Genomic DNA, 27,296 nt, shown 5'->3' with positions numbered 1-27,296 from the left:
GAAGGAATTGGCATCACTGGGGTGGATAAGGATGAGATCCTGTAGCAATCTTTGAAGACGATAAATTTAAGGCACATAAAATTTAGTTAGTACGATGTATAGGGCCAAGAAATCAGGAAGCACTTGCACTAACATACGGGTGCTCGATTTTGCAAAGTGGTAGGACGAATGAATAGTACTTGATTCGATTATTATTAAGAATATGTACCTTGTAGATTAGGCGAATGCACCTGGTCTTTTGGCGTGCAACTCTTGGATGATTTACAGGTAAAATTGTCATTAATGCTGTATCGCCGGAAGAATTTGAAAATCGAAAAAAAAGTGCCAAAATGTACGGTGTTCGATTATATTTAATTACATTAGAATTAACTTACTTTATATTATAGTCATGAAAACTACAGCGCAAAAAACAAACTAACCTGTCCTAGGTGCCCACTAAAATAAGCACTACTATGATACCTAACCGGATCAACACATGGCCAAGCTGGTGGGTCTGCGAAGTAGGGTTAACTACTTTATCGCCAGACCAATTTTAGAAAATTTACCATATGAATTAGACAATTTATTTTGATTTGTAAAGAAGAGGGAGTGAATGTTAAATCAGGCAAATAGTTCAGTTACGAAGATACTTGTTACTCTTAATTGTCTTTGATGATGTAAGCGGCACTATATGTGGAGCCGGAACGGACTATTTGGCGGAGAAGTAAACTTGTTATGATTTATGGGAAAGGCAGTGTGGAAATGGCGCGTAAATGAGAACATTATCATAGGCTATATCATGTTTGAAAATTAGAAGTATCTGTTTTCGAAATTGTGCGAAAAACATGCTATACTAAATAGGCGAACAGTTGGTAGTAAGTATAGAAACAAATTGAAACTACAAATATGAAGAGGAACATTTAATCTAACCTAATTTACTACATTTTGATACTTTATTAGATGGCATTTAGTATCGTTCCCAAAACTATTCTCCACATAACATATACATTTTATAACATAAAATGTTTTAACACTATGCTCGTTTATATCCATACGCACCGCCGCTGACGTGCCTGCTCCCTTGTCCGCACTTCCTCGCTGCCGATTGTGCACCCTGCGCTAATTCAGGTACTAGCATACGTCTTTGTAGTTGGTTCGTGTTTTATGCATACTGTATTCCGGCCAATAATCACTACAACTTAGTCAGTATCAAAACCTAGTATTTTGAGGAAGAAACTAATATCTTTTTTCGTTTGTTTTAGCTAACATAGCTGTAGATTCAGGATATCTAGAAATATGCTGGATAATTTTACTATTATAATGTGTTACTGCAAATAATAAGGGGATTACGTAAAAAAATAAAAAAGTCATGCTCAGGTTAAGAATACGATCACCATATCAAGGATAGTATTGTTTGTAGGAATGCGCTGCAATTTCGGATTAGTAATTTGTAAAAAAAAAAAAAAAAAAGTCTACTATTGTGTTGATGCAACCCCAGATGCCATATAAACCTGTCACTCAGGGGCGTACTTACATGGGGTACGAGTCCGGAACCCCCCAATTTCGTAACTCATCATATATATGTACACCTTCTCAATAAAACCATACTTGTTTAACAGAAAAATCATTGCTGTAGCAAGAAGATTTGATCTAACAATTCATCTGTGCTCCTTCTCTAAGAAAAGTAATGTAGTTCTACCTCTTTTTTTTTAATGCAGGTGGAAGTATTTTGCAATTGCATATCGTCTTTTCGGGTACAGAGTAATGCCCACTCAGTACTACATAAACGTAGTCACTTGTAGTATTGGAATCCTACACTCCCAGATCTTGGAACCCCAACAACATTTCTAGGTGCACGTCTACTCTTGTCAACGTCTTATTATTAATTATTTGCTGTTTCTCTAATATATATTGTTTCACAATTATTCTTTCTTCATTTCCATTACGATTACAATTACTACAATTATTCATGTCTGATTTTCATCCTTCACTCAACTATTAGCCTTAAATATTTATTATTTCGCTCTTTCTTTTTTATAGATTATGAGTGTTTCGGGTTCAATTCTTCCCTATCCCAGTTCAGATAAGTCATATCGTGATCTTGGGTTTGTTCCTAACGTCCTATGAGGAAAGGTCATGTAATGATGAGATATTGTTCCAATTTTCATAAGGAGGAATACACACTCACGGTCATCAGGTTCGGGTGCAATAAATAACCACAAGAAGGCTGAATCGTAAGCCCACCATCATTGGCGAGTCAAACATTACGGCTATATCGATAATACATCTTTCATCGATAATTTCAAAAAGAACACTTGTGGGGGAAATAAATGACATTGCTGACACCGGATGGTTGCAGAAAGAGAGAGAGAAATGTACTTTTGCACTGCGCCACTTTCAATGTGATTTACCTATAGCCTAATAAAAGAATAAATCATGCATGCACTATATATTAATGCTTGTCCTGTTCCACGATAGAAGATAACAGGAGACTACACACAAGAACACTATTTAGTAGTTGTTGCCCGATTTGAAATGATCACACTGGACGAATATATGTCATATATATATATGGGTGATTCCACGAAAAAGGGAAATTTTCTGTCATGGGCATTTCTTCAAACTACTACTAGAAAGAATCACCTCATTTTAATTTTGTTTGGTAGTAACCGTCACAAAGTAGGTATGCCATGTATAACAGTTTGCAAATATAACACGAAACATACGTACAAAATTAATTATTACCCGATTATTAAAAACACCGTCGGCTGTCACAGACTACAGTTGACTGATTTTAATCAATAAATTACAACTGAAGTCGCAAATCAAACATCATTTAATGGTAGTTAAATGGAAGAGAACACTTCAATGTTTCGGTTTTATGGAAAGCAAACCTTTATAACGATTATTTTCGAACGCTTGGCTATGCTTCGTTTCTCTCACCTCTATTTCGTCTCAACTTCATGCATGAGAAAAAATTGTCATTGCTCTCAACAGATAGCATGGTCGTCCACATTAGCAACACCCACAAGAAGACAAGGCAGACATGTTTGACTGAAGAACAGAAAAAGTTGTGTGCATGTGTTAAAATCTATAGGAAAAATATTTTTGTGTGTGGAAAGCAGGTGCGTATATTAATTGCTACTCAACACCATGGTATTTATTACTGAATGTATTTGTATGGTATATACCTTCTTTCCCTTGAGAAATCTACGCCTTAACGTAGAAAATTCATACACAATTACTCACATGTACTGGTTAAAAGGTGGACCGGTAAAGATAAATTATATTCAATTTTCTCAACTCCATGTCCATCTGAAAACTAAGGAATCCACGGAGTTGAGACAAGTTCATGGAGTTGATCCTATAGTTTTGTTATGCACATGCTCTTCCAAATATTTCTTCTTTCAACATATTGATAGAAATAAAGCTCGTTTATGGTCTAGTGACTAGTACGCTCGCCTTTCGTGCGTGGTTCTGAGTTTGTTTCCCGGTGGAAGCTCAGAAATTAATGGTGTTTACTTCGCACAGTGAGGCAATTGAAAAACTCATTTGAGTAGAGATGTACTGAAACCTGATCGCGCAGACCATCACAGCGGCCGTTGGAGCCGACACCCTGACCACGTGTCATTCACACTCAAAGGCCGGCTGGTGGATCCTAGCCCATTTAAGGAGTGTTTCGCGGAAGTTCAGATTTGGGGCTATCAGGTTGCCGGAGATAAAACTTCAGTCAAGTCTAGATGGTGTCTGTTTTTAACCTATTGACGTCTCAATCTATAAGTGTTATGCGCACCAACAAAAAGCTTTTAAAGAAGCAAGAAGAAAAATATTTTTGCGCATGGAAAGCAGGTGCGTAAATTAATTGATATTGGTTTATTTCCTCTTTTGATGGATTGCTTGTTTTACTAGTTCCTAAGTGAGGTCCTGACCCGACTACGGCAGGTCTAATAGTTTTGGAGCTATGGACCTTTACAGTTCAGTTTTTTCATCTTTTCGGCAGCCTATAACCCCGAAAGGAAGCATTTGTGCACCCAGGTTGTCTATACTTTTCGTCTTACCTTGGTGTCAGGAATCAGCTTCCAAACGATGTGTGTATTGTTTTGACAAACCTTGTATATATACCAAATATACAAATACACTAACCAAATGTTGAAAAAGTATTGCACTTTCGACGTGTTGACTTGATCACACAGAGAAGACAGACGGTTTGCGTAAGCTCAGAAAACAAATGAAGTAGACAATAGTAGACAATTATAATCTTAATCACTTATAAACCAAAACTTATCACCCAGATATATCACGTTTCTCAACTCCACAGCAATTTTCAACTCCGTGTTCACTAATCTCAACTCCGTGGGTGCTGAAAAGTTTATTATTTTTTTATGTAATATACCAATAACGATTCAGCTCTGCTGAACACCTAATTAACATGTACTTAGTAGTAGTAAGTGCATCTGATATTTTTTTCGAAATAGGCGACCATCAACGGAACAAAAATTTTCCAAGTGAAAATTTCCCTTTTTCGTGGAATCACCCATATATATATTAGGCAATTAGAAACACACTTCTGCGCCTCACACAGAATAAATTTTGTTACGAAAATTATGGCCCCTAGGAATCGATTCGGAAGCGCACGGAACGATGTCGACGGAAATGACGGATATCGCGGTTATGGAAATTTAGAGAATTTCATGAGCATTCTGAAGACAGTACTTATCTTCTTTTCACCATCACTGGAAAAAATTATTTCTTCCAGCTTCCAACAAGAGACTCCTCCTACATGATAGTTCCATTTTCACTAGTACTGAATTTTTCGCTACGTTTTTCGTGAGTTTAGTAGATAATTATAACTTAGAAGTCTTTCCGTATTGAAATCTTTCATTTAACTTATCTTTAGTTGAAACGTTAATGATTAGCTTAACACAAAAAATTGTATTTAAACTGTTGGCGCTTGCATTTAGCACTATCTTAAAAATTGGAGTCGTTCGTCGAGTGCTCTAACCTCTTCCGTTGTCTAAGTTGCACTCTCCGCGCCAAGTCCTGGTTGCTCTCTTCGTTGACATAATGGTGGCTCATTGATACGTTATTGGAATAAAAAATAGTTCGCATAAAACATTTAGTTTTTATATAACTGCTTCGACAGTAAGACTAATTAATTAATTATCACTTGATTGAGAGTACATTAATGATACTAAAGCACATAGTAACGTAAATAATTAATAATTATTAGCAAAAATACACATTATGATGTGTGATTCATTGCTATTGTTTGGGAATTCAGCTTTGCGTAGGTGTGAGTGAGGGAACGAGCAAATACCTTCCCAAATACGATTCGGCGAGAGGTGCTGAAATATCTTGAGGAAAGAGGCACCTTCTGAGTAGAAAAGTTCCATTGTTTCGCTCTTCTGCGAATATCGACTGGCTAGGCGTTAGTTCCAAGAATTGACATTGAAGATACGAGGGTTGATTATAGAATAGACAACTTTACTGTCACAAAATACATATGAATCTATAATGTGTTACTGCGCAATATTACCTTGGATTGTCAAGTGTTGTAAATTTCGCACTGATAAATAACTAAAATATGAAACCTTCTTACTTTGGTAGAAAATATAACTTCGAAAATGCTACTTAGAATTGACAGACAATGTGAGTCTTTTTAATTGCGTTTTTGGATAAGTGTTATGTCATATATCCACTCTTTCTGCTCTAGAAACTGTTTCTTCAGGAAGCAGTTGTATTAATACAGGAAGTGCAGGTCTACTTTGATAGGGCTAGGTACAAATGCTTCGTATGGACATGCGCAACAAAATTATAGTGCATGAAACACAAACCAACAGTGCGTAGGAACGAAGTATTTTATAGGGGCGCAAGAGTTGGGCGACCGTCTTTACGTATATACATATATGGACCCAGTTATAAGAGTCAGTAACTTGGGTATTTCTAGTTACTAGCTTAAGTCAAATTAATCCACTACCAAATTATTTAAGGTTACAACCTTACATCGTGTAATATGAACTGTCATGTTTAAAAGAAGATACGAGTGCATGTCAAAAGAAATGAAATGAAATCTTTAAGTTTTACGTCCCACGGTTGTGCCGGTTAGGCTAAAGGAGACGGTGATGATGAGAGATGAGTCAAATGGTGGAATGAAGAAAGTGGGAGGAAACGGGAGAACCCCGAGAAAACCCACGAGCACGATGTTTGTCTACCACAAAGTTCACTTGGCGGGGGCTGGGATCGAACCCGGGACCCCAAGCACCAGAGGTGAACGCTCTACCACTGAGCCACCGCGCCCCCCTGCATGTCAAAAGAGTAGCCGATAATTTTTTTATGAATGTTACTCATGAAGCTGAGCACTCGTAGGAGCCTGCCGTAGTATTCAGTGCTTCCAACAGAGACAAAATCATCCAAGTAGACTTGCATACGTGCGAGTAAAAGTGTCGAATGGTTGTTGTAATACAAAATCCGCCAAATGTGAATTGATATCTGTCAAACGATTTCTGAATGCCAAAGAACAGCTTATATCCAGCTGGGACTTTGGGCAACTTACCGACCAACAGTAATAAATTTAGGAAATGTCAGCCAATGACGCAGATTTTCGGAAGGCCGTTAAAATGTACATGGCGATGAGCGTAGCGAAATGCCTAGTGTTGAGACGGATGATCTGGCGGAACACATTAACGAGAAATCATCAGTTCATTATAACTGAACTCGGCAAAAAAAATAATAATAGTTTCCAGAAGTGTCTATAAAAACAGAGCATCTAGTTGTGACTGATAAAATGTACTGACACACTCAGAAAGAGCAAAGAATGACAGCTGCATGACATTTTTAGGTCACTTAGGGGAAGATAGAGATAACTTCTTTTCTCACATAGTGAATATTGTACGTCAGTAGGTAGTCGAAGCAGCTGTCAATACAATGTTTTGAGACGAAAAGTGTGACTCTTGTTGAGTCCTTGGAAGCAGGACGAAAGTTACAGGAGATGTGAATTGCCAAATATTGACTAATCTGCGGCATACCATCCAAAATCGTCGGAGAGCAATGCTACGGTCGGAAATTTTTGATCCATGACAATAACGCCTGGCAACACACACCTGCTCGTACTGTAGAGGCAATTCAAATATTTCGAGGGGGCGCGGTGGCTCAGTGGTAGAGCGTTCACCTCTGGTGCTTGGGGTCCCGGGTTCGATCCCAGCCTCCGCCAAGTGAACTTTGTGGTGGACAAACACCGTGCTCGTGGGTTTTCTCGGGGTTCTCCCGTTTCCTCCCACTTTCTTCATTTCACTCATCTCTCATAATCACCGTCTCCTTTAGCCTAACCGGCATAACCGTGGGACGTAAAACTTAAAGATTTCATTTCAAATATTTCGATGCCACCTATTCAGTCACTCACCTTACATCCGGGAAAGTGGTTTGTACCGAAGCGTTTCAACTACACTCAAGTGCTCAAGAGATCAGTTCTGAACTGACTGCACTCTCAGGCGGTAGATGTTTACATAGAAAGTATACGGAAGTTTGAGCCACCGTACCAGAAATGTCTGAAGATTCATGGTGACTACCTCGAAAAATAGCAAGGTATGTACTTGTAAATCAATCATTTGCTCGTTTTCTTAAGAAGAAATATCGGCTCTTGCCTTGACATGCGCCTCGTACACAAATGTGAGTTGAAGGTGAAAATAAAATAAGTAATTTATTTTAATATATTGTAAGTTGTGTAGAAAAACTGCCACTAAACAGTGTCACTTGTCAGAGTTGATATTTTCTTATCTAAGCAGCTTATGGACCATTACACAACACATTCAAAAAAAAACAATATTCCTGTCTCATTTGTGATATAAGGTTACAACTAAGGAACAATTTTTGTAAATTCCACAAGAGAATCTGAAAATGGTGACAATTATTATATTAATATGTCTATGTCTCTGGAAAGTAGAGATATTCGATGTTAAGTTTAGCCTTTCTTTGTGCAGTAAGGCTGTGGAAGACGTGAAACTATAGCTTAATATGAAATCCAAACCACATAAGCTCCAGCCACGAATCGAACTTGGGTCTCTCAGAGTAGAGACATGACATCTGATATATATGTCTTCCCATTTAGAGTAATTTGGTTAAATGTTTTACTCTTTATATTTTCCTTAGGAGGGACGAAAACCCTGACAAATTCTGAACATTCAATAATATTGAACACCTGAGATCAGTTCTGGAATCAGGATGCAGACCAGATATCTTTCTTCTTCACTAATAGAAGTTAATGGTATGAAGTGTGACGAATGATACAAGTCTCTGAGAACATTCTTATATAATTACATTCTACGATGAATCAGTACTGTTGTGTAGGCTAAAGGTTATTCCATGCGATATTAATCAGGTAAGTGGCATTTACTTTAGATGTTTTCATGTTATTGATAACCATTGGTATAGATAACTGATATATACAATATAGTACTATAGTGGAAAGGAGACAATATTTCGACTCAAACAAAATTTGTATTGTGCAGTGTGGTCTCGTCAGTTGTTATGCCTCTACACAACAAAAACAACATTAAGAATTTGGGAATTTAGAACTCAGAAGCCCATCCGAGGATTATGTAAACTAAAATCCTTAGAGCAGAGGTAATGGGTTTTTAACTTGGGTCAATGTTCCGTTAAGGGGTTCAGTGTCTTTGACACCACTTCTTTCTATTGATTTTCGTTTGATTGCATGATATACGTTATATTAGGTTCTATTAGATTAGGTTAGGTTAGGTTAGCTTAGCTTAAGAGGTCCAGTGTAGTTTTCGACCCCCTTAACGGAACATGGAACTTAACTTGGGATGCTTAACAAATGAAATTGGATACTTTTCAATTAGAAACACATTGCAACGTAAGAGGGTAAAAGAGCAAAGATGCACTTAGGATAGGTAAAAGCTTACACAGCACTTGCCTGGAATATGCAATACTTTTCTCGAAGTGCTGTCGTATATCTTCAGGAACATAGAGTTTGGACTGTGGATGGCTTAAACAGAAGCTGGCACGCAAGTAACAAAGTTAGGATAAACTTATGGCGTGGAATAACTTGGAGTAAGAATGCTTCCTAATAACAAAATCATGTTTGTCGTTGATAAAAGAATACGCAATTATGTGTGTTGGCCTCATAATATGGATAAAGTTTAGGTGCAAAAATCAAGCATCGCGAAGACTTCCTATCTGCATCGTCGTTTTTAGTGAACTCTGTCTTATGACGTTTCCTCCGTAGTTTTGTTCCAAGGCACAGATCCTTGAATTCCTAGTTCAGTGAATCAAAAGGAGACTGATGAAATGCAGAGCCTGTACGTTAATGTCAGATGAAGTGATCTTTAGGAATGCGGACAAAGGAATTATCTGTGTGTTTATTCATTAAAAAATACCTAAGTGAAAAGAGACAACACAAAAATACAAATTCTTTTAGGGATGAAAATGTAAATGAACCCTAAAATTCACTAAAAGAATTGGAAATTCAAATTATAATCTTAACATCGATCTATAATGAAACTTTACCGTTCATGATTTAAATAAATAATGTTTGTCGTTTTCACAGACTTTGAGTCCAATATATCGCCTGTCCGAAATTTGTTTTACTGTTATTTAAATAACACCATTCATCGTGCTGGACACGATATCTTCACAGTATTACAGATTGTGTGTATTTACACGATACATTGATCTTAGTGTCTCAATATCCTGCTAATGCATGCTAGTAATGGTGTTATGCTACTTCATCTTGAAGATTCTCGCAAAACGCGCAAACGCAAAACACTAGCGTTCGTTTATTCTACAACTTCGAATGACACGTACAGTAGTACTGTGACACACAACCTCTTGAACAGAATTCTTGGTCATGTAGATTGTGATTTGTCATTGGTAGATGGATGGTGTACTCAAGAGAACCCGAAAGTAGCCACAGTAGATGTGCTTTCTGAGTGCATCCGCGATGTACGATTAGGTCCTGGACAGAAGGTTCGCTCGGCCTACTTTGACAAGACGGTAAATATCACTGCAATTACATCTGTATTGTTCCTGTGTGAGCGCATAACATTAAACAAGCGATTGTTAAAAGTAGATATATTTCTCAGTCTCGATTACTCCTGTCACCTACTCATCGCAGAGAAAGTCTTCGGGAGAGATTGGCGAAGCGAGATGCGTTGGCATTCAGAGAAAAAGTGCTTCTGTATAAACATAGTAAAAGTAGTCTGCACATGACGCAAATGTGACTGGGGATGTGGAGCACGTGCTTCCACTTTCCGTACAGGACTCATATTTGGCATTCTTGTAAGAAAGTAATGAGTTAAAAATGAGCCCAAATGATCTCTTTGGGGCATGTTCCCTACTTATTCAGGCTTCACCGCCCCGTCCGAAGTCTGCTACATGTAAATCACGTAAATTGAAGCACGCCCGGAAGAAATGAACCCCCAGCTGATATGGAACCAATGTATACTCTTGTCCAAAATGATTGTCGCATATCTATAACTGCCTTCTGGTAAGAATATAATTTAACAATGAATTTGCAGGGTACTTTTAATACTGATACTATGTGTATAATCGGGAAATGTATATTTGTGGTAAATTTCATAGGAAAAGAATTATAAATGCGAAAATTAGAATGGGTAAAACAAAATGTTGCTAATTGGACAAGAAAGTTTTATTTTTGTTTTACTGCTCTTTTAACATGAAATTTGCCACATACATATCTTTGCCGACTATACACATACGAACATTATAAGAAATACTGGGCCAATTCGTTATCAAATTATATTCTTACAACATTTATAAACATGCGACAATAATTTTGGACATGGGTGTACAAAAACATGAATTTAATTACTAGTCCGATGTACTGAAGAAATTTAAAGAATATGATTTAAAACGGAAAACAAATAGAAAAGAATTCCTTCTCCAAAGCACAAAATAAAAGTTCAATGGCAATATGAGTTTTTAAAACGGGACCAAAGTCAGGTTTCCAATCTTACTGACATCCACGTTATTATCTACGAGTGCTTATGTATTAGTATAAAATATTGTCTCTAAAATATTTTTTTTTTTTTTTTTTGTGATGCACTCTGCCTTGGAAGGCACATAATACTCTGCTCTTAAATATTTTACGCTTAGTAAAAATGAAGAGAGTTTACTCTGGATATATTCAATATTAGGTCATTCTTAGAAGTAACCTGATATTTTTATGTCCCGTTTTAAAACTAAGTAATATCACAACAACAGGTAGAGAAACAGGATTTTCATGGTTGAAATGAAACGTTGTCAGAAGACACACCCACGTTCGTTGGTGGTTCTCGCATCGACCTTCTATGAAATTCTGTTTTTTCAAGTTATCATAACGCACATCAGTTGTACAATTATTAATAGCAAATTAAATTCACGCTGTCTGAGTTTTTGTTTTTCCTAAATTATCTAATCAAATTCTGCTAATTTGTATATATGTCAGGTCTGTTCTTTCACAGCAGTCGTTGGAGTTTTGTTTTTCTCAACTAATGAACTGAAAACATTTCGTTTGATCGCGAGATGTGGAACTCTCCGCTTATCAGGTTCTCGATAAAACTTGCAGACAGTACTTGCCAGCAGTCATGACTATGCTTCCATTACACTTTCAAACCGCCTTACTTGCATTAATGGTAAGAAATTGGGAAAAATGGCAAAACAAGTAGGTTGGCCAGTATGAGGTCCTTTTCTTGGATAAAGACATGCTTATGATTCGCTAGCATATCCTAGATGCAGAAAATACCTAGAAGAACGATCTATTTTAAATAGAATTGAAAAACGAAGAAGAACCCCACTTTGAGAAGATGGGAAGAGATATCCAGTTATGAAGTATTTATCGTACATAAACTAGAAACTTAAGAAAGTACCTAAAGCTGGAGATATTATTAACATTATACTTTAGCAATAGGAAGAAGATACCAAGGAAATAAAATGCAAGTTAATAACATGAAATGTGTGTTATTCCACAAAAGATATTTGTTTTGTCTAAATCGAGAAATTTTGTCCTATATTATGGGTGTGAATTATTGTCATGGATGACTAGAGAGAGAGAGAGACGAAGGTTCCAAGACATGTCACCTGAATAGGTAGTGCTTAGGAAACGAATAGATTCCTAGTCGGAGAACTCGGATCAGATCTTTACGTAGGCCAAGAATAAACTGGGCGATAATGAGAACAAGACTTTAAGGAATCCTAAGTAAAGCTTCTCTTTAAGAGTAGAAACTAGAAATGTTTTCTCTTTCTCCTGCCCGAAATTTGATGTTTCTAATGTTCCCTGTAAGGTTTGTTTAAATAGTAAATTTCAAAATTCATCTTGTGCTACCAGCACCGTATTCTATTATAAACTGTTTTAACTGTATCTTTAAAACATTGTATGCTTATGTCACTCTCTGGTTGTCCTTATTCCTTAAAGATTGCTATAATAAGTTTAGTTGTCGTGTAAGTATGTATTATTTGGGTTCCGAGAAAAGCTGTCTGTGCACTCCTATGTTGCGTCAATGCTGGGAAGACAGTTCAGTTTTCTTCTTAAGTATTGAAGGAACTATTTTCCACTTCGTCTGGTGGTTTTATATGTTGATTAATGAGTCAGAGTAATGCAGGATATTTGCAGTTATTTGTATATATTTTATTATAACAAAGCAAATAATATAATTTAATTAAAGTTTATACTTATTTTCTTCGTTTTTAGGTACTGTAGTAACAAATTTCTTGAACAAAAGAAGAGTAAAATAAAATTAGCTATTCACATATATATTTGGTAACTCGTGTTGAGTATTTAGAAGCACTTCATTTACAATCAAATCATAATGGGAGAAGAGCATAATTCAAATTGTGAAGTGTCTTTGTTGGAATATAACCAAATATTCATTAAAACTGAACATGACGAGTCTTTCCTTGACGAAAATGCATTGGAAGTTAAAAATCCTATGTTCCCTAGAACCCAAGATTTTGCGTTACCACCATCTTCAGATGAAAACGAAAAGAAACGTGAATGCGTGGCTTTTACAACTACTTCAAACGAACTTAATTTTGTAAAGCCAGAACCTGAAATGAAAGAGGAAGCAACGTATTTAACGTTTTGTGATAATGAATTTGAAGAATCTAACGGTCTTGAGAACTCAGACGAAGCATATTTAGGTAACTCAAAAGAAGAAATAGAAGATATAAAAGAAAAACTAGAAGATACAAATGAACCTGAAGTCGAAAGGTAACAATTTATTTTGTATAAACAGGATAAGGCCGTCATTCGTACCAGACGTTTAAGTTCGCTCGTATTGCACATTTAATCTGGAAATGAAACATCTCAAATTACGTATGCCATCTTTTAAGAATGCAAATTCCTTATTTCAAACCTAACCGAGATTATTCAAAGAGAACATTATCAATTTTTGACTCAGACTGAAATATACGCATCCAACTGAACTTGTTTCGATATGTTTTTAAATACTTCTTTGCCATAAAGCTAACAATAACGATGCAGTGAAAATTTGAGCTTAATTCACAGAACGTTACTCCTTTATTCCTTCTCATTCTAAGAATCTTTAATTTTGTCTGTATTATATATATAAAACTGAGTGTTTGTTGCTTCGTATGTCCCTTATATAAATTCACATTGTTAACTTGGTATACTTGTAAGTATAGGGAAGAGACCGTATAATATTGGTCGTTTTAATATATGTCTCCTTAAAGGAGATCAGGTTTTTAACTTGTACTGAAAATAGAGTGTCTGAAACACCATTCAAGACATGGAGATGAAACTTTGTAAATTAACTCCTCATTGAAAATATTTAGACACTAGTCTAGAGTTTTCGAAATCTCAGCCTCTAAAATGGCAAGAGGACAATTTGTGAAATATTTAATTCAATTGTATATGCATGTAATGGCAAGGGAAGTAAACAGTTAAACCATTTCATGAATTTTTGAAACTGATGACATTTGTATTAACCATGATTTCTATTTTTACACTTTGATTGAATGGCTTATCCTAAGGATTAAACGGAGGTTATATATTCCACAAAGAAGTTGCATCGGTTGAATTGAATTTTTCAACTTACATTGATAGAGCTGAGTTTTTCTTATTTGCTTTCGATTTAAACATCTACCTAAAGTAGGAGCAGATTTCAAAGAAGTCTTTCTAATATTTCCCCTTAATCTGTTCTCCCCGTATGCAGATCGGACATTTCAGCTAGTATTTAAAACCATGATTATTTAATTGCATATGTTGTAATTTTAAACTTCTATAACAGACCGGAAATCTATTCACTTGTAAAGGTAATGTAACCGTTTAGCTTGAGATTTGAACTATATGAAATAAACGTGGTTTCATTTGCGCTAAAATTTGAACCGTAGTAATTAAATAAACTTTGGTTTCGTTTGCTTGTTATTTCGACGCCATTTAAAGCACAAAAGTGCACTTTTCAGAAATTGCTTAAAACTTCTTATTTTCTTGCTTACAAATCCGAAGCAAAAATTATCACATTCTACTTCCTAAAAGAGTAACGTGCACTATAGATAAACCACATTTGCTTACAAGAGTCATTTTAAGGAAAATGATGTGAGAACTTTACTTCATTGAGTACATTTTGAACTTCTATTAAATATTGCCATTTACTGTTTTAAAAGACCTGTTCTAGTAGAGACAAACCATCTCCAGACATTTTTTGGAAGTTCAAAATATTACCACTAAATTTAATTTATGTTTTGTACAGTAATCCTGTTTGAAAACTACATGCAGTACGAGTTGACTTAAAGGCCTGATACGAACTAACAATCTCACCATACATTCGAAGCAGTCCATTTAGTTGGAATCGCCCTTGTAATTTTTAAATACATACGTGAAAAGTATTGAAAATTTCTACAGCTTAAATATCGACATTGAGACATTGTTTGAGATAATGTACAATACTGCGAATAACATGATATCCAACCCAACATAAAATTATATCTTTTGGCGCTTCATCAAACTATTACATACTTCAAGTCGGTATACCATATGAAAACCAGCAATATCACGTTTACTACTCAGTGTTAGAAACTTGGGGCGCTATAGTTAAGCCAACATCAGATTGTGAAGCATCTGTATCAGTGAAAGTACGTGTGAAAGGAACAAAGTACGCTCTGCATATTCGAAGTTACTTACTGTCGAATATTATAATATTCCATACTCCTTTAGCCTAACCGGCATAACTGTGGGACGTAAAACTCAATATTCCATATTTCGAATAATAACTAGGGACAAAGTTATTAGAGACTATAATTTGGTTTTTCAAAAGGTATTATTTCTACAAACTGCTAGGGTAAGTACCACATTCATAATACCTTTTATAACAATTTGATATCTATAACGTTTTCGATTGTGTTATATATTGGTAAAATTTTCATCACTTGTTATTTTTTCTAGCTGAGATAACTTCTTGTAATTCCAACTAGAAAAACTTGTAATTACAAAAACATTAGTGTAATGCTATATAAACAAAGAAATCCAACAATCATTACAAAAGTTTCCGCAAATACTTCATTTTTAGCAGTATAGCAATCTCTAACCATGTTTTTCATATATCTCAAGCAATTTGACATAGCAATAGAATTAGATCATAACGAGACATTGTACCTATTTTGAATTCTCTGTGCACGCGGTCTTCATTTATTGAATCATCATTTTGTATTGGTAATTAAGTAAAAACACCAAATATTTTCTATTTTTCCATTTGACCCAAATTGCTCAATTATCATCCTTTTCCTTCTGTTTCCTGAAGACAATCTCAGCCATGAAAATCACTTCACTATCTTTCAATTCTTACTTTATGTTGAGGTGGACAACGTAGAAGAAACACGAAAGGAACAGAACAAACCTACTGAACAAGCATCATGACAGCCATTTTTGATGCTTTCAAATGAAGAAGGCAACACGAGGTTAATTCTAGAGGAAGCACCTTTATCAAAGACGTGAAGCCAGCCAACCATAGTCTCATACTACTTCTATGACCGAGGTGTCATACTGACAAAAACCCATCAGCATTCTGAAGAACATAGCTTTTATGCTTTCGTGAAGGAGAGAGAAATCGACGCTCGCATTCGAGTCCCTGTCATTTGGATACCAGAAACATGTGACGCTGTAGGCACTTATGCAGGGTTGTGTTTCATACCTTACCAGCTTATATAATGGTTCTACATGTGCATCATGGGTGAAGTACAGAAAATTATTTCCTTTATCTTACTTGCGTATCTTAGATCTTCTCTATTGAGAAACTAGCATGACTCATTTATTATGATTTTCAAATTTATTTATATAATTCCACTACTAATTCGATCCCAGATTAAATTCCCTGAGCCCCATCCCTTTATTCTCTTAGGGGATTCCTCCTGAAATATAGTATAGTACTGCAAAAATATTATATTCTTCTAAACTGCATTATAATCTATAAGGTCTTTCTAAAACCATTTATGTCATTGGATGTAAAACTTACGTTAGATGGGGGCGCGTTGGCTCAGTAATAGAGCGTTGATCTCTGGTGCTTGGGGTCCCTGGTTCGATCCCAGCTGTGGACTTTGGTGGACAAACACCTTGCTCGTGAGTTTTCTCGGGGTTGTCCCGTTTCCCACTTTCTTTCCACCATTTCATTCATTTCTCATCATCACCGTCTCCTTTAGCCTGACCGGCATAAGCGTGGGACGTAAAACAAGATTTCATTTCAATTTTTCACTTACGTTACACTTTCTAAGTAAATCATTTCTAGGAAAGTAAAATTTTGCTTGTAACTTTATTAATACTTTCTTTTTCCTTTTCAAGTCCCACTGATATGCACCGAGCCTAAGGGAGACAACGGTGAGGAGATCGATGATAAATATGATGACCCTAGAAGGAAACAGGAATACACAGAGGAAACCCATGCACAAAAGTTTGTCCACCACGAAGTTCACTCGGATGAAGCTGGGACAAAACCAGGAACCCCACAGGTCAAAGATTAGTGTTCTATAACAGATCAATCCTGTTCCAAGTTCTTAGTTTTCTTTCGGAATAATAATACCGTGTTCATATAGTATTCCACATTGAGGCACTTTTTATGTATGTTGCATCGTCGTCTCAATTTTGTTCTTTCTATCGTAGACCTCCAAACTCCCAACTTTTGTGATACTGTAACGCCCTTGGTTTGTAACACTGAATAAAAAGTTGATATTTAAAATTTTCATTTAGTGTGTTAATTTGAAACCTGTGCTATTTGATAAAATACAAATTTATAATTGCTCTGCAACAATTTAATCTGGTAGTGTTGTGGAGTACGTCTGAGACTGTCTCCATGTAGATATTTGCATCGTACAATCCTCAGGCGTCTTTTATCTGTTATTTCAAAAATTATAAGGACGTTTCAACATAAACGCTTCGACCTTTATATATAAATCTGTAGGATTTTTCAAAACTACATAATAATATTTTAGGGTATATTCCTGACATATAAGTAAGAAGAGAATTTCGTTTCTACCTTTGAAGGGACAGTGATAGATTTTGAGGGAATTCACATCGGTTTAATTTCTACTATCTATAGGAAGAATATTTACCTACTGTATTAATTCTTGTGTACAAGTATTAGTATATTACATGTGTTTGTTACCTTAGGTAGTAGTGATTATACTTAAATATCTACCAATGTACTTTCGTTGAAAGTTACCCTTTTAAAAGGATATTCTATAAGGCAATCTCATTCCTCCATAGAAATTAGCAATTATTTTTAACACGTTATCTACATCGACTAATAGCGACACTGAAGTGAATTATACTTTATTTAATAGTTTGTAGTCATCAAATCCACACAAGGAAATAAAACACTATTTTCGTAGCAACAAGGCCAAATATATGGTAATAATAAATTTAGATTCTGTAAGACGTCTTACTCTAAGCCATCTCAAATAGAATACTACTGGTCAAATTTTCTATGTATATTTAAAAAAGAAAAAGAAGAATTAGAAATGCTCCTAAAGTCGTTTTCAATTTATACATTGGGAGCTTTGCACTTATTATCATTCACGGGTGCTGATTTTGCCACCCCATATTTTCACCGTACTATATAACAACTTTATAAAAGTCCGTATTCTGGCATTATCTGGTTACTTTTATGGCTACTAATAATCAATCTTCTCAAAGGCTTTGTGAACCATGTGATGGAAGAATAGAACGACACCGGAGTCCAGTAAAGTAATCATGACTTTCATTGAACCAAGGGTATAACCATTCACTTTCCTTGGGAGAAATTTAATGAGGGTTTCCAGTGTGCTGTAAAATGTGAATGAATTCATGAAAGCATTGAACAACTGGTTAAAATAAGATAGTTGCTTTCGAAAAAGTATTTATATGCATTTATCTGAGTCATTATATCTTTGTCCTGAAGGTGCAGGCACTTAGGTAGTTATAATTTGAAAGAACATCCAAGTTTATATTAGCAACTCAGTGTATAGTTGTATATTTACTGGAGATGAATTTGTGATGACGAGCAAATCTAAGATTCCCTTCCCTAGGTTGACATCAAGCTTTACTACGCTGGGTAGCTTAGAACTTATGCATCCACTGCTACCCACAAGTAGATAGATTAAACAATAAGTATACACCTATTGCGCGGAACACCGAATTTCTTTACCAATTAATCATTGCTTGAAGGGTTTGCTATATGTTCATTAATATCACCCATAACAAATCGCTCATGACTTCTTAAATCTTTGGTGTTAGCAGTTTGCAGAGGACATAAGATAGAGAGTATCATGTATAAATCACATTCCATTTAAAATTTGACTTGCATATAATATTACAGATTGAAAGAGGATCCAAGCGCATAGGGATTCTATTTATATATATACTGGTGAATTGGAAATGATCGACAACTCTGTTTTTGAGAAAAAGATGTGTCCTAGAAATTTGGATTTCATCTCTTCATTATGCTGTGTACATAAATAGCAATTACTACTCAATCATGTTTTAAACCCCTAATAAAAACTTGTGTGAAACTCAAATGATATCTAATCAATGTCTTACGTCTTGAGAGTTAAATATACAGGGTGTCCCAAAATCAGCGACCCCGATGTTTAAGATCGTATAACTGAAAAACTAAATGAAATGAGAAAAAACGCTCTTTGCAACAGAAAGCCCCATATATTGAGAAAATGTTCAGACACAAACATGTTTCTTGCCATGCATGATTTAATAATAAACATTTAAAATGTTGCCAGAGTCGAAAATATTTTTGCAAATCGATTATACCTAATCACAGAAGCCAAGCCATAAATTTTTCCAACATTTCTCAATACTACCGAACAATCTGGATGCCCATATTTTGAATTTGACAGAAAAAGTACGTTACTGAAGTCTTACAAACATTGCACACGTGTACTATTGAGCTATTCACAAAATCCATGTTTTTTTACAATAATATGAACCACGCTGGCAACAGTGCTGCTTTCAAGTGTCACTGACATGGGTTTGACCTCTAGCTAGCACACTAAGGCACTTTTAATGAAAAAGGAGAAAGTTGATTTTTTTAAAGATAACGTACATACACCTTGCAACCCTGAAATGTAGCGATTATTTTTTTCATTTGTTAATATGCCTAGAATACTTGCAATCCAGTTAGCTGTTTGCTGTTCGATAGGTGATGTTGTCCACTTGTGCTGAAGTGCTTTGTTTTTCAAAATAAAATTCTCTACGCAGGAAAGAGTATATATTGTGGAATAATACTTCCGAACAGTGTCATATTCTGGATAAGAGAAGCGTTTAGTGTAAAATTCCGAAAGTCTCCTTTGCCACAGAAGTCAATCATTTTTCCCTGGTTCAAAGGTTTCGCGAAACTGGATCAGTAGCAGACAGGTTACGTTCAGGACGCCCCTCTGTTTTGGTGGCTGACGTTATGCAGCGTGTTGGAAAAGAATTGTGGTATCACCAAAAAAGTCAGAAAGCTCGCCTCAGGATGTGATTTACGCAAGTCAGCTGCTCACAGGGCTGTACGGAAGTTGAAATTTTATTAATATAGATTTCATGTTGTTTATGAATTTAAAGAGGTGGAGTTTGCGTTATTATCGTTGGTTCCAATCATTAATCAGAAGTGGTGTCAATAGGGCTGTACGGAAGTTGAAATTTTATTAATATAGATTTCATGTTGTTTATGAATTTAAAGAGATGGAGTTTGCGTTACTATCGTTGGTTCCAATCATTAATCAGAAGTGGTGTCAATGTTCTTAATATCGTGTTTTTTTTGTTTTTTTTTTTTTACCGACGAAGCGTGGTTTCAATTAGATGACTATGTAAACAGCCATAATTCGAGATTCTGGGCAACAGAAAACCCACATCGGTTATATGAACAACCCTTGGACTCCAAAAAAATCGGGATGTAGTGCGCAATATCGAGGTGTCGTATTGTCGGACCGTTCTTCTTTGAGACAGCAGTGGACACTGCTGTGTACGCAGATCTCAAATGCAGTTCGTTGCTCTATTGGAAGATGAACATGACGCTTGGCTGCAACAAGATGGAGAGCAATTTGCCACACATCCAACGATTCACTTCGTATGCTGCGCGAATTTTTTTTTACGATCGTCTGATTTCCAAAGATTTATGATCCAGTCGCTCTCCAGATGTGACGTCTGCTGACTATCTCCTGTGGGATTACTTAAAAGGGAAAGTACCCAAAATAAACCCAGGACCTTGAAGGATCTAAAAAAAACATTACACAGGAAATTAAGAATAACTGTGCAGTAACCAACAGAAAGGTGCCCGAAAATATCATAAAACGTACAAATTTATGTATCCAAAAAAATGGTGGACATTTTGAACACTTACCTTGAACATTTCATGTAATTTGTAGTCATTTGTCGATTTCAAAGTTGCAAGGTGTATGTACTTAATCCTTATATCCTTAAAAAATCAACTTTCTCCTTTTTCATTAAAAGTGCCTTAGTGTGCTAGCTAGAGGCCAAACCCGTCTGCAATGACACTAGACAACAGCAGTGTTGCCAGCATGGTTTATATCATCGTAAAAACATGAATTTTGTGAATAGCTCAAAAATACACGTGTGCAATGTTTGTAAGACTTCATCAACGTACTTTTTCTGTCAAATTCAATATATGGATAACGAGATTATTCGGTAGTATTGAGAAATGTTGAAAAAGTTTACGGGTATGGCTTCTGTGATCCGTATAATCGATTTGCAAAAAAAAAATTCCGACTGGCTACACTTTTAATGTTTATTATTAAATCATGCATGGCAAGAAACATATTTGTGTCTGAAAAGCTTCTCAATATATAGGGCTTTCTGTTGCAAAGAGCGTTCCTTATTCCATTTAGTTTTTTAGTTATACGGTCTTAAACATCGGGTTCGGTGACTTTTGGGACACCTTGTATGACTTTGTTAAATGGATGTATATACATTTTCGAAATCCAGTGTCACCACTTTAGAAGGACCCTTAACAGATTAGAAATCTATTCAGGTTATGCTATACCACATATTCCTAACCACCATTAGATTTCTAGCACGACAGCCAAATTTCAATACATTGCATCAATCATGGCCTTGCAATCCTTAGTTGAGGTAAGACATTTTTACTTACAGCACCCTTACAAAGCTAGTAGTAGGCCCTGATTTATATCTCGCCAAATCAGGAAAAATTATTGGAACCAGGGTCCGGCCCAAATTTTGGAAGTCTTACTTAATTTGGGGGCCAATGATTAATTTTGACTATTATTGGGCTTGATAATAGGATATGGACATGATAGTTTTAAAGGATCAGTTAGTATCCAGAGATCACTGTATATTTGAATCTGATTTTGGGAGGTTACTCTGATTTTTTATCATTATGACATCACATTTACTCGGCTAAATTCTGATTAGTGTGAAAAAGGCGTAGTACTGAAATATGATTGGTTAATTGTTACACTGACTTGTCATACTTAGTAAACGAGACAAGAATGAGCTGTTATCATATGAGTTCAAAACATTGTTAATGGTTTGAGCAATTTTAAAACTCTCAGCGTTTAGTTTTCAGTCCAATTCAGCAAGCACGTAGTTGATTGAAAACTTAATATACAGTACTGCCAGTTTCTATCTAAACTGCTCCGATTCTTTTAAAAACGGTTCTTTTTTGCTACAGCAGTAAGTTCTTCCAGTGAGTGCAAGAATTTTCAAATTAATTTACAATGATCCATACTGTACGTTTCTAAAGAACATTTACCAATTACTGTTTTTTCTTCACAATTCCCAAATTTAGGGTAGTCCTAGGTAATCCTCCCAAATCTTAACAGGGCAGCATCAATGCACCCGTGTACACGCACGCATATGCGCCGGGAATGGACCCTTGTACACACCCATATATAATGTAACTAGACCTCATCAGAGGGGATAAAATAGGTCAAAAACCTCGCAATTTACATTTTTGGCATATTTTACCCATGAAAGAAACGAGATGGTTCACATAAACTTACAGACGTACAAACCCTTGTTCTATGCTACCATAGCATACTTGAATTTGGCAATTTCCAAAATTTAATGGAAAAGGTCCTATCTGCGCATCCCAAAATTAAGGAAGTGTCCAAGGTATCCCAGCCAAAATCAAGAAAGCATTGACCTTTATGCTGTCATACAGTCATCAGCTCGCTTCAGTCAAGAAATATTCAAGATAGTCCACATGTAGCAGTTCAGGCAGATAGCCATTCGTATAGATGACGAATCCTTGTAATACGTCGTACGTGTGGGGATGGTTTCCCATTTCCATATAGTTGAATAATAGTCGCTTCAGAAGCCTGACTGCATGTCAGCAACCTCCCCATCCTTTGATGCAAGTGCTAGGTAAGGCTTTCGTCGGAGGATGTACGAAGCCAAAATAAGGGCGTATATTGAGTAGAGCAAATTTAGTTGCTCTTGCCATGACTACAAGTCTTATCCTCCTATAAGACGGAGTCTCGCAAAATATCAAGCTAAGGTCAGATCACGCGTCACATCAGAAATATTTCACTAATCATATTTCAAAGAAGGAAAAACTGAAGTGATTGGGATATGTAGCCTATTACCCTTCATACCGAACACCATACGTCGGTCCTCCATGGCGAGGAACAACAAACACTAGAGTATACTGTCCATCTACTCAGCTATGAACATCCGCACGTCTGTTATTGTATGCAAGACAGAAAGTCTTAGCGAAAACCACATTTCTCCATTCATATCGACAATACTCTCTGCCGATACCATTACAGACGTTCTCGGTGATGAAGGGTTTAGAGATAATCGCGCTGAAGGAATGTGTAAACTGCCTCCAACAATCGATTATTTACTTGTCTTGCCTTCACACAGAAGCAACGATGGCAGTGATTTATTCATTTCTAAGACTTCAATTTGAAATAGTTTGTAATCTGTCACTTCCTAAGTACGAAATAAACATAGACTATTATTGTATAAATAAATAAAGCTTAATAATGTTGGTAGCTAAATAGATAGTCAAATCTCTTAATTTCATGTGAGATGTTGAAGGAAAAGTATATGACACATTTTCATACACACAATTTTATAAACTAATATTTAGTGTAGTGTGGAAGGCAAATATCATTCCCGAATTTGTTTATTGTGTAGGGCCGCGGTGGCTCAGTGGTAGAGCGTTCACCTCTTGTGCTAGGGGTCTCAGGTTCAAACCCTGCTCCCGCCAAGTGAACTTTATGGTGGACAAACATCGTGTGCGTGGGTTTTCTCGGGGTTCTCCCGTTTCCTCCCACTTTCTTCATTCCACCATTTCATTCATCTCTCATCATCACCGTCTCCTTTAGCCTAACCGGCATAACCGTGGGACGTAAAACTCAAAAATTTCATTTCATTTCATTTTTGTTTATTGCGTATCTCCAATCATGTATTAGAAACGAAAACCATCTTCTAAAATCCCTGCATTTCCATCGTAGTCGTGATACTTTCGTTGCTAGATGGATAACATTCTCATCCCCGGTGTGAGAGACTCAAATTTTATTTCTGTTGGGGGTATGAAAACTAATTCCACGTAATATTTAGATCCATTTACGCTTTGGTGGTGAAAAGAGATTTCATCAAAACAACAAGGCAAGTTTGTATATACTTACAACAATTTATCAACCTTATTCATTCGATGCTTGACTTAGGTGTTATTATTTTGACCAAGAGAAAATAAACACTGAGGGCACACGAAGATTCTACACTAATATTTATGAAACCCTACCTATTTAGGTATTTATATCTTAAAGGATTCTAAACATCATAGGTTCCTGTAAAATCAGTGTTTCCTATGATTTCTATTGAGGAAAAGAATCTTAAGACTAGCTGTGTTTGGTAACATATTTTCTGTAAATGTGTATTCATCGATCTTTCTTGTACGTTGCAAATTTTAAATTCTCTATTTTATCTCTTTCTTGTAGTTTTCTTTCTAAATAGAAATGCAACCAAAGTTATAAATTCATTATGATAATACTTCACTTAAATCCATACAAGTACAAGGCCCTTTTCTGTAAATATACAATCATTGTTAATATCTCATGTAAAGAAATATCCTTGATTTTCGCAGGAATCCTCAATTATGTGCCTACCTATTGTCAGCTCATAGATGTAGTCACTAGCCTCTTCAAAAGTTCTAGAGAATTCTACCAGTTCATGTATAAATCGTATTCTGGTAAATTTCACTGCACAAGTCCTAACGTATGCGTTGATATCCCGGCTGAGAGTATGTTGATATCATTGTTCTTCAATTTACGAATATTAACTACACAAGAAGGGATGTTTGTCAACCACTAAAAGCTATTATTTCAGTCAACAAATCCAAAACTCATTCAAAATATTCCGCCCAAAATTTCCTTAAGCAGCGATAATTTCTTACATCGAATTTTGTTTGATTCTTCTCGATAATTTTCTTAATGGCTTACTGACCTTCAATTGCAAAGATGATACTCGAAAACAAAACAGTTTACTGATCGTATTTAGCTGCCTCTTTCTGTGACCGCCATTTTTTAGTTTCTGTTCATATCCTAAGGTAGATACACAAAAATACTTATGTATACTTTAAAAGGTATTCTAATCTAACATAATTTTGCTCAGTTTGAAAAAATGATCTATGAAACAAATCAGCATTTCCCTCAACCAGTTGAAAAGAAAGTGTCCATATTCGTTTTCGACTAAGTCGTACCTTTTCAAGCTGGAAAATTTGAGTATATTTTCGTGTTCCTTGGAAATTAATATTTCTACGTTACTCGCGTTTGAACGATTTCATTCACCTCAATTCACCAGTTCCATTACTTATATGTTTGTTTGGAGAAGAAGAATTTCTATAAAGCTCTTTGCGCATCAGCTCATCTCTAGCCGGAAGTATGATCTACTCCGTGTAACGTATTTACCTGTAAACTTAGAGCAAAATATGCAATTTACAGTTCAAATTTATGGATCAGTTTTGGATTCTATGCACTGCCCACAACTTTACAGGATATACATCTCCAGCTAGAACTTAAATACATTTGTTAACTATAATTGTGAATTGTATTACACCGATTGATAACAAATTTTCAGGACGCAACTTACCTTGAAAGAATCGATGGTGATCCATTCAGGTGGTACCGCACATATTTGTGAATATTGTGGCCAAACTTTTAAATATCAATCTTCATTGAGAAGACACTTACTGTCTCACACAGGTGAGAAGCCATATAAATGTAGAGAATGTGGTAAATCCTTTACTCGCAACTTCAAAATGAAATTACACGAACTAATGCATACAGGTTCAAATCCATTTGAATGTGTTGAGTGTGGAAAGGCTTTCAGTTGTAAATCTGCATTAAAACTTCATACATTAAGACATAGAGGTGTAAAACCATATCTCTGCACAGAATGCGGTGACACGTTCAGTAGTAAGTCTACTCTAAAAGTACACACATTTATTCACACTGGAAATAGACCACATGCTTGTCAAGTATGTGGAAAGGCATTCACTGTAATTTCCAAATTGAGATTACACATGCAAACTCATACGGGTGAAAAGCCGTATGCGTGCAATAATTGTAACAGAGCTTTCACTCATAAAATGACATTAAGACGGCATATGCTGACGCACACAGATGAGAAGCTATATGCTTGCCTCCAATGTAATAAAACGTATACTCAGAAATCTTCACTAGAAAAACACAAGCTAAACCATACTGGTGATAGACCATACGCATGCCAAGAATGCACCAAAACATTTAGCGATAAGTATGCATTAAATGCTCATAACCGAACACATACTGGGGAAAGGCCCTATGTATGCCAATATTGTGGCAAGAATTTCAATGCTAAATCTGCTTTGAACCGACATACGTTGTCTCATACACGTAAAAGATTATATGCTTGTGAAGAGTGTGGCAAGTCATTCGTTCAGAATTCTACGTTGAAAATACATAAGCTATCACATACAGGTGAAAAGCCACATGCATGCCATACATGTGGCAAGACTTTTACTGTTAAGTCGGCTTTGAAAAGACATACATTAACACATAAAATTTAGAAATTACATGCTTGTTAACATTTTTGAAATACACTTCGCAATAAATATACAGATGTCGCACTTCATATATTATAAGGTAATTTTGTATTTAATGTTGATTAATGCTCAAGCGTGAATAGTGATTAATATTTAAAAGTGAAAGTAATTTCGTAAATGAATTGGTGGATAGAATATAGTTCTGTGACAAAACTTCTTACTTTTAAAACACTTATACGAGATATGAAGTATTTATACGTTTTAAATACAGCTATGTGTACATCATTATTTTATATTCATTATTAGCATTATTTTCAAATATAAAGAGTTCATGATTTTTCTTCTACCAGAATCATATGAAAATATTGTGAGAATTCAGTCTAAAAGATTTATCCTGTAAAACCGACGAGAGTCAAAAGTTACGAATTATGACTTTGATCTAATTCTGGGACAAGAAAGAAGATATATATTTCTTAGCGATTTTCTGAAAATAATGATAACTTGAGAACTTTCACAATTGTTACTGTAAATATGTAATACGATGAATACGAAATTGAACATTATAATCGTCCTATGACCGGAACAAAGAAGCGTCTTTGAACATTAACTGCGGAGCCTAAATAGGTATGTGAGCGGATATCACTCAAATGCATCTCGTACATGCATGTCATAAAGGAAATCCAATAGCTATCCTGGAATATCTTACGCAGCATCTTCGCCTACCTTCTTTGTACGTTAATGTATCGCCTGGACTATAGTAGCTAAAGAAACTGTAGAAGCACGTTTTGTTCACTAACAGTCACTGAGGTGCCGTCG

The 27,296-nt window shown here is 35.8% G+C and overlaps 1 protein-coding gene across 5 annotated transcripts; it reads left to right on the top strand.

Moving 5' to 3' along the window:
* Positions 1-27,296, top strand: LOC145684232 (uncharacterized). 5 transcript variants are annotated; one of them, XM_081756324.1, is made up of 4 exons: positions 1-267; positions 8,125-8,353; positions 12,683-13,201; positions 25,535-27,296. In XM_081756324.1, the coding sequence occupies exons 3-4, from the start codon at positions 12,801-12,803 to the stop codon at positions 26,502-26,504; spliced, it is 1,371 nt and encodes a 456-aa protein (XP_081612450.1). In that variant the 5' UTR covers positions 1-267; positions 8,125-8,353; positions 12,683-12,800; the 3' UTR covers positions 26,505-27,296. The 5 variants fall into 5 exon arrangements, 4 of the variants coding, with proteins under 4 accessions (XP_081612450.1, XP_081612453.1, XP_081612454.1 ...); XM_081756327.1 differs by having other exon boundaries at positions 2-267; positions 24,543-25,677; XM_081756328.1 differs by lacking the exon at positions 25,535-27,296 and adding an exon at positions 16,784-24,534 and having other exon boundaries at positions 2-267.

This window comes from Thermobia domestica, chromosome 4 (genome assembly GCF_964235325.1).
Source record: "Thermobia domestica chromosome 4, izTheDome1.hap1.1, whole genome shotgun sequence".
Lineage (NCBI taxonomy): Eukaryota > Metazoa > Arthropoda > Insecta > Zygentoma > Lepismatidae > Thermobia > Thermobia domestica.
This window is presented reverse-complemented; position numbering and strand designations above follow the sequence as displayed.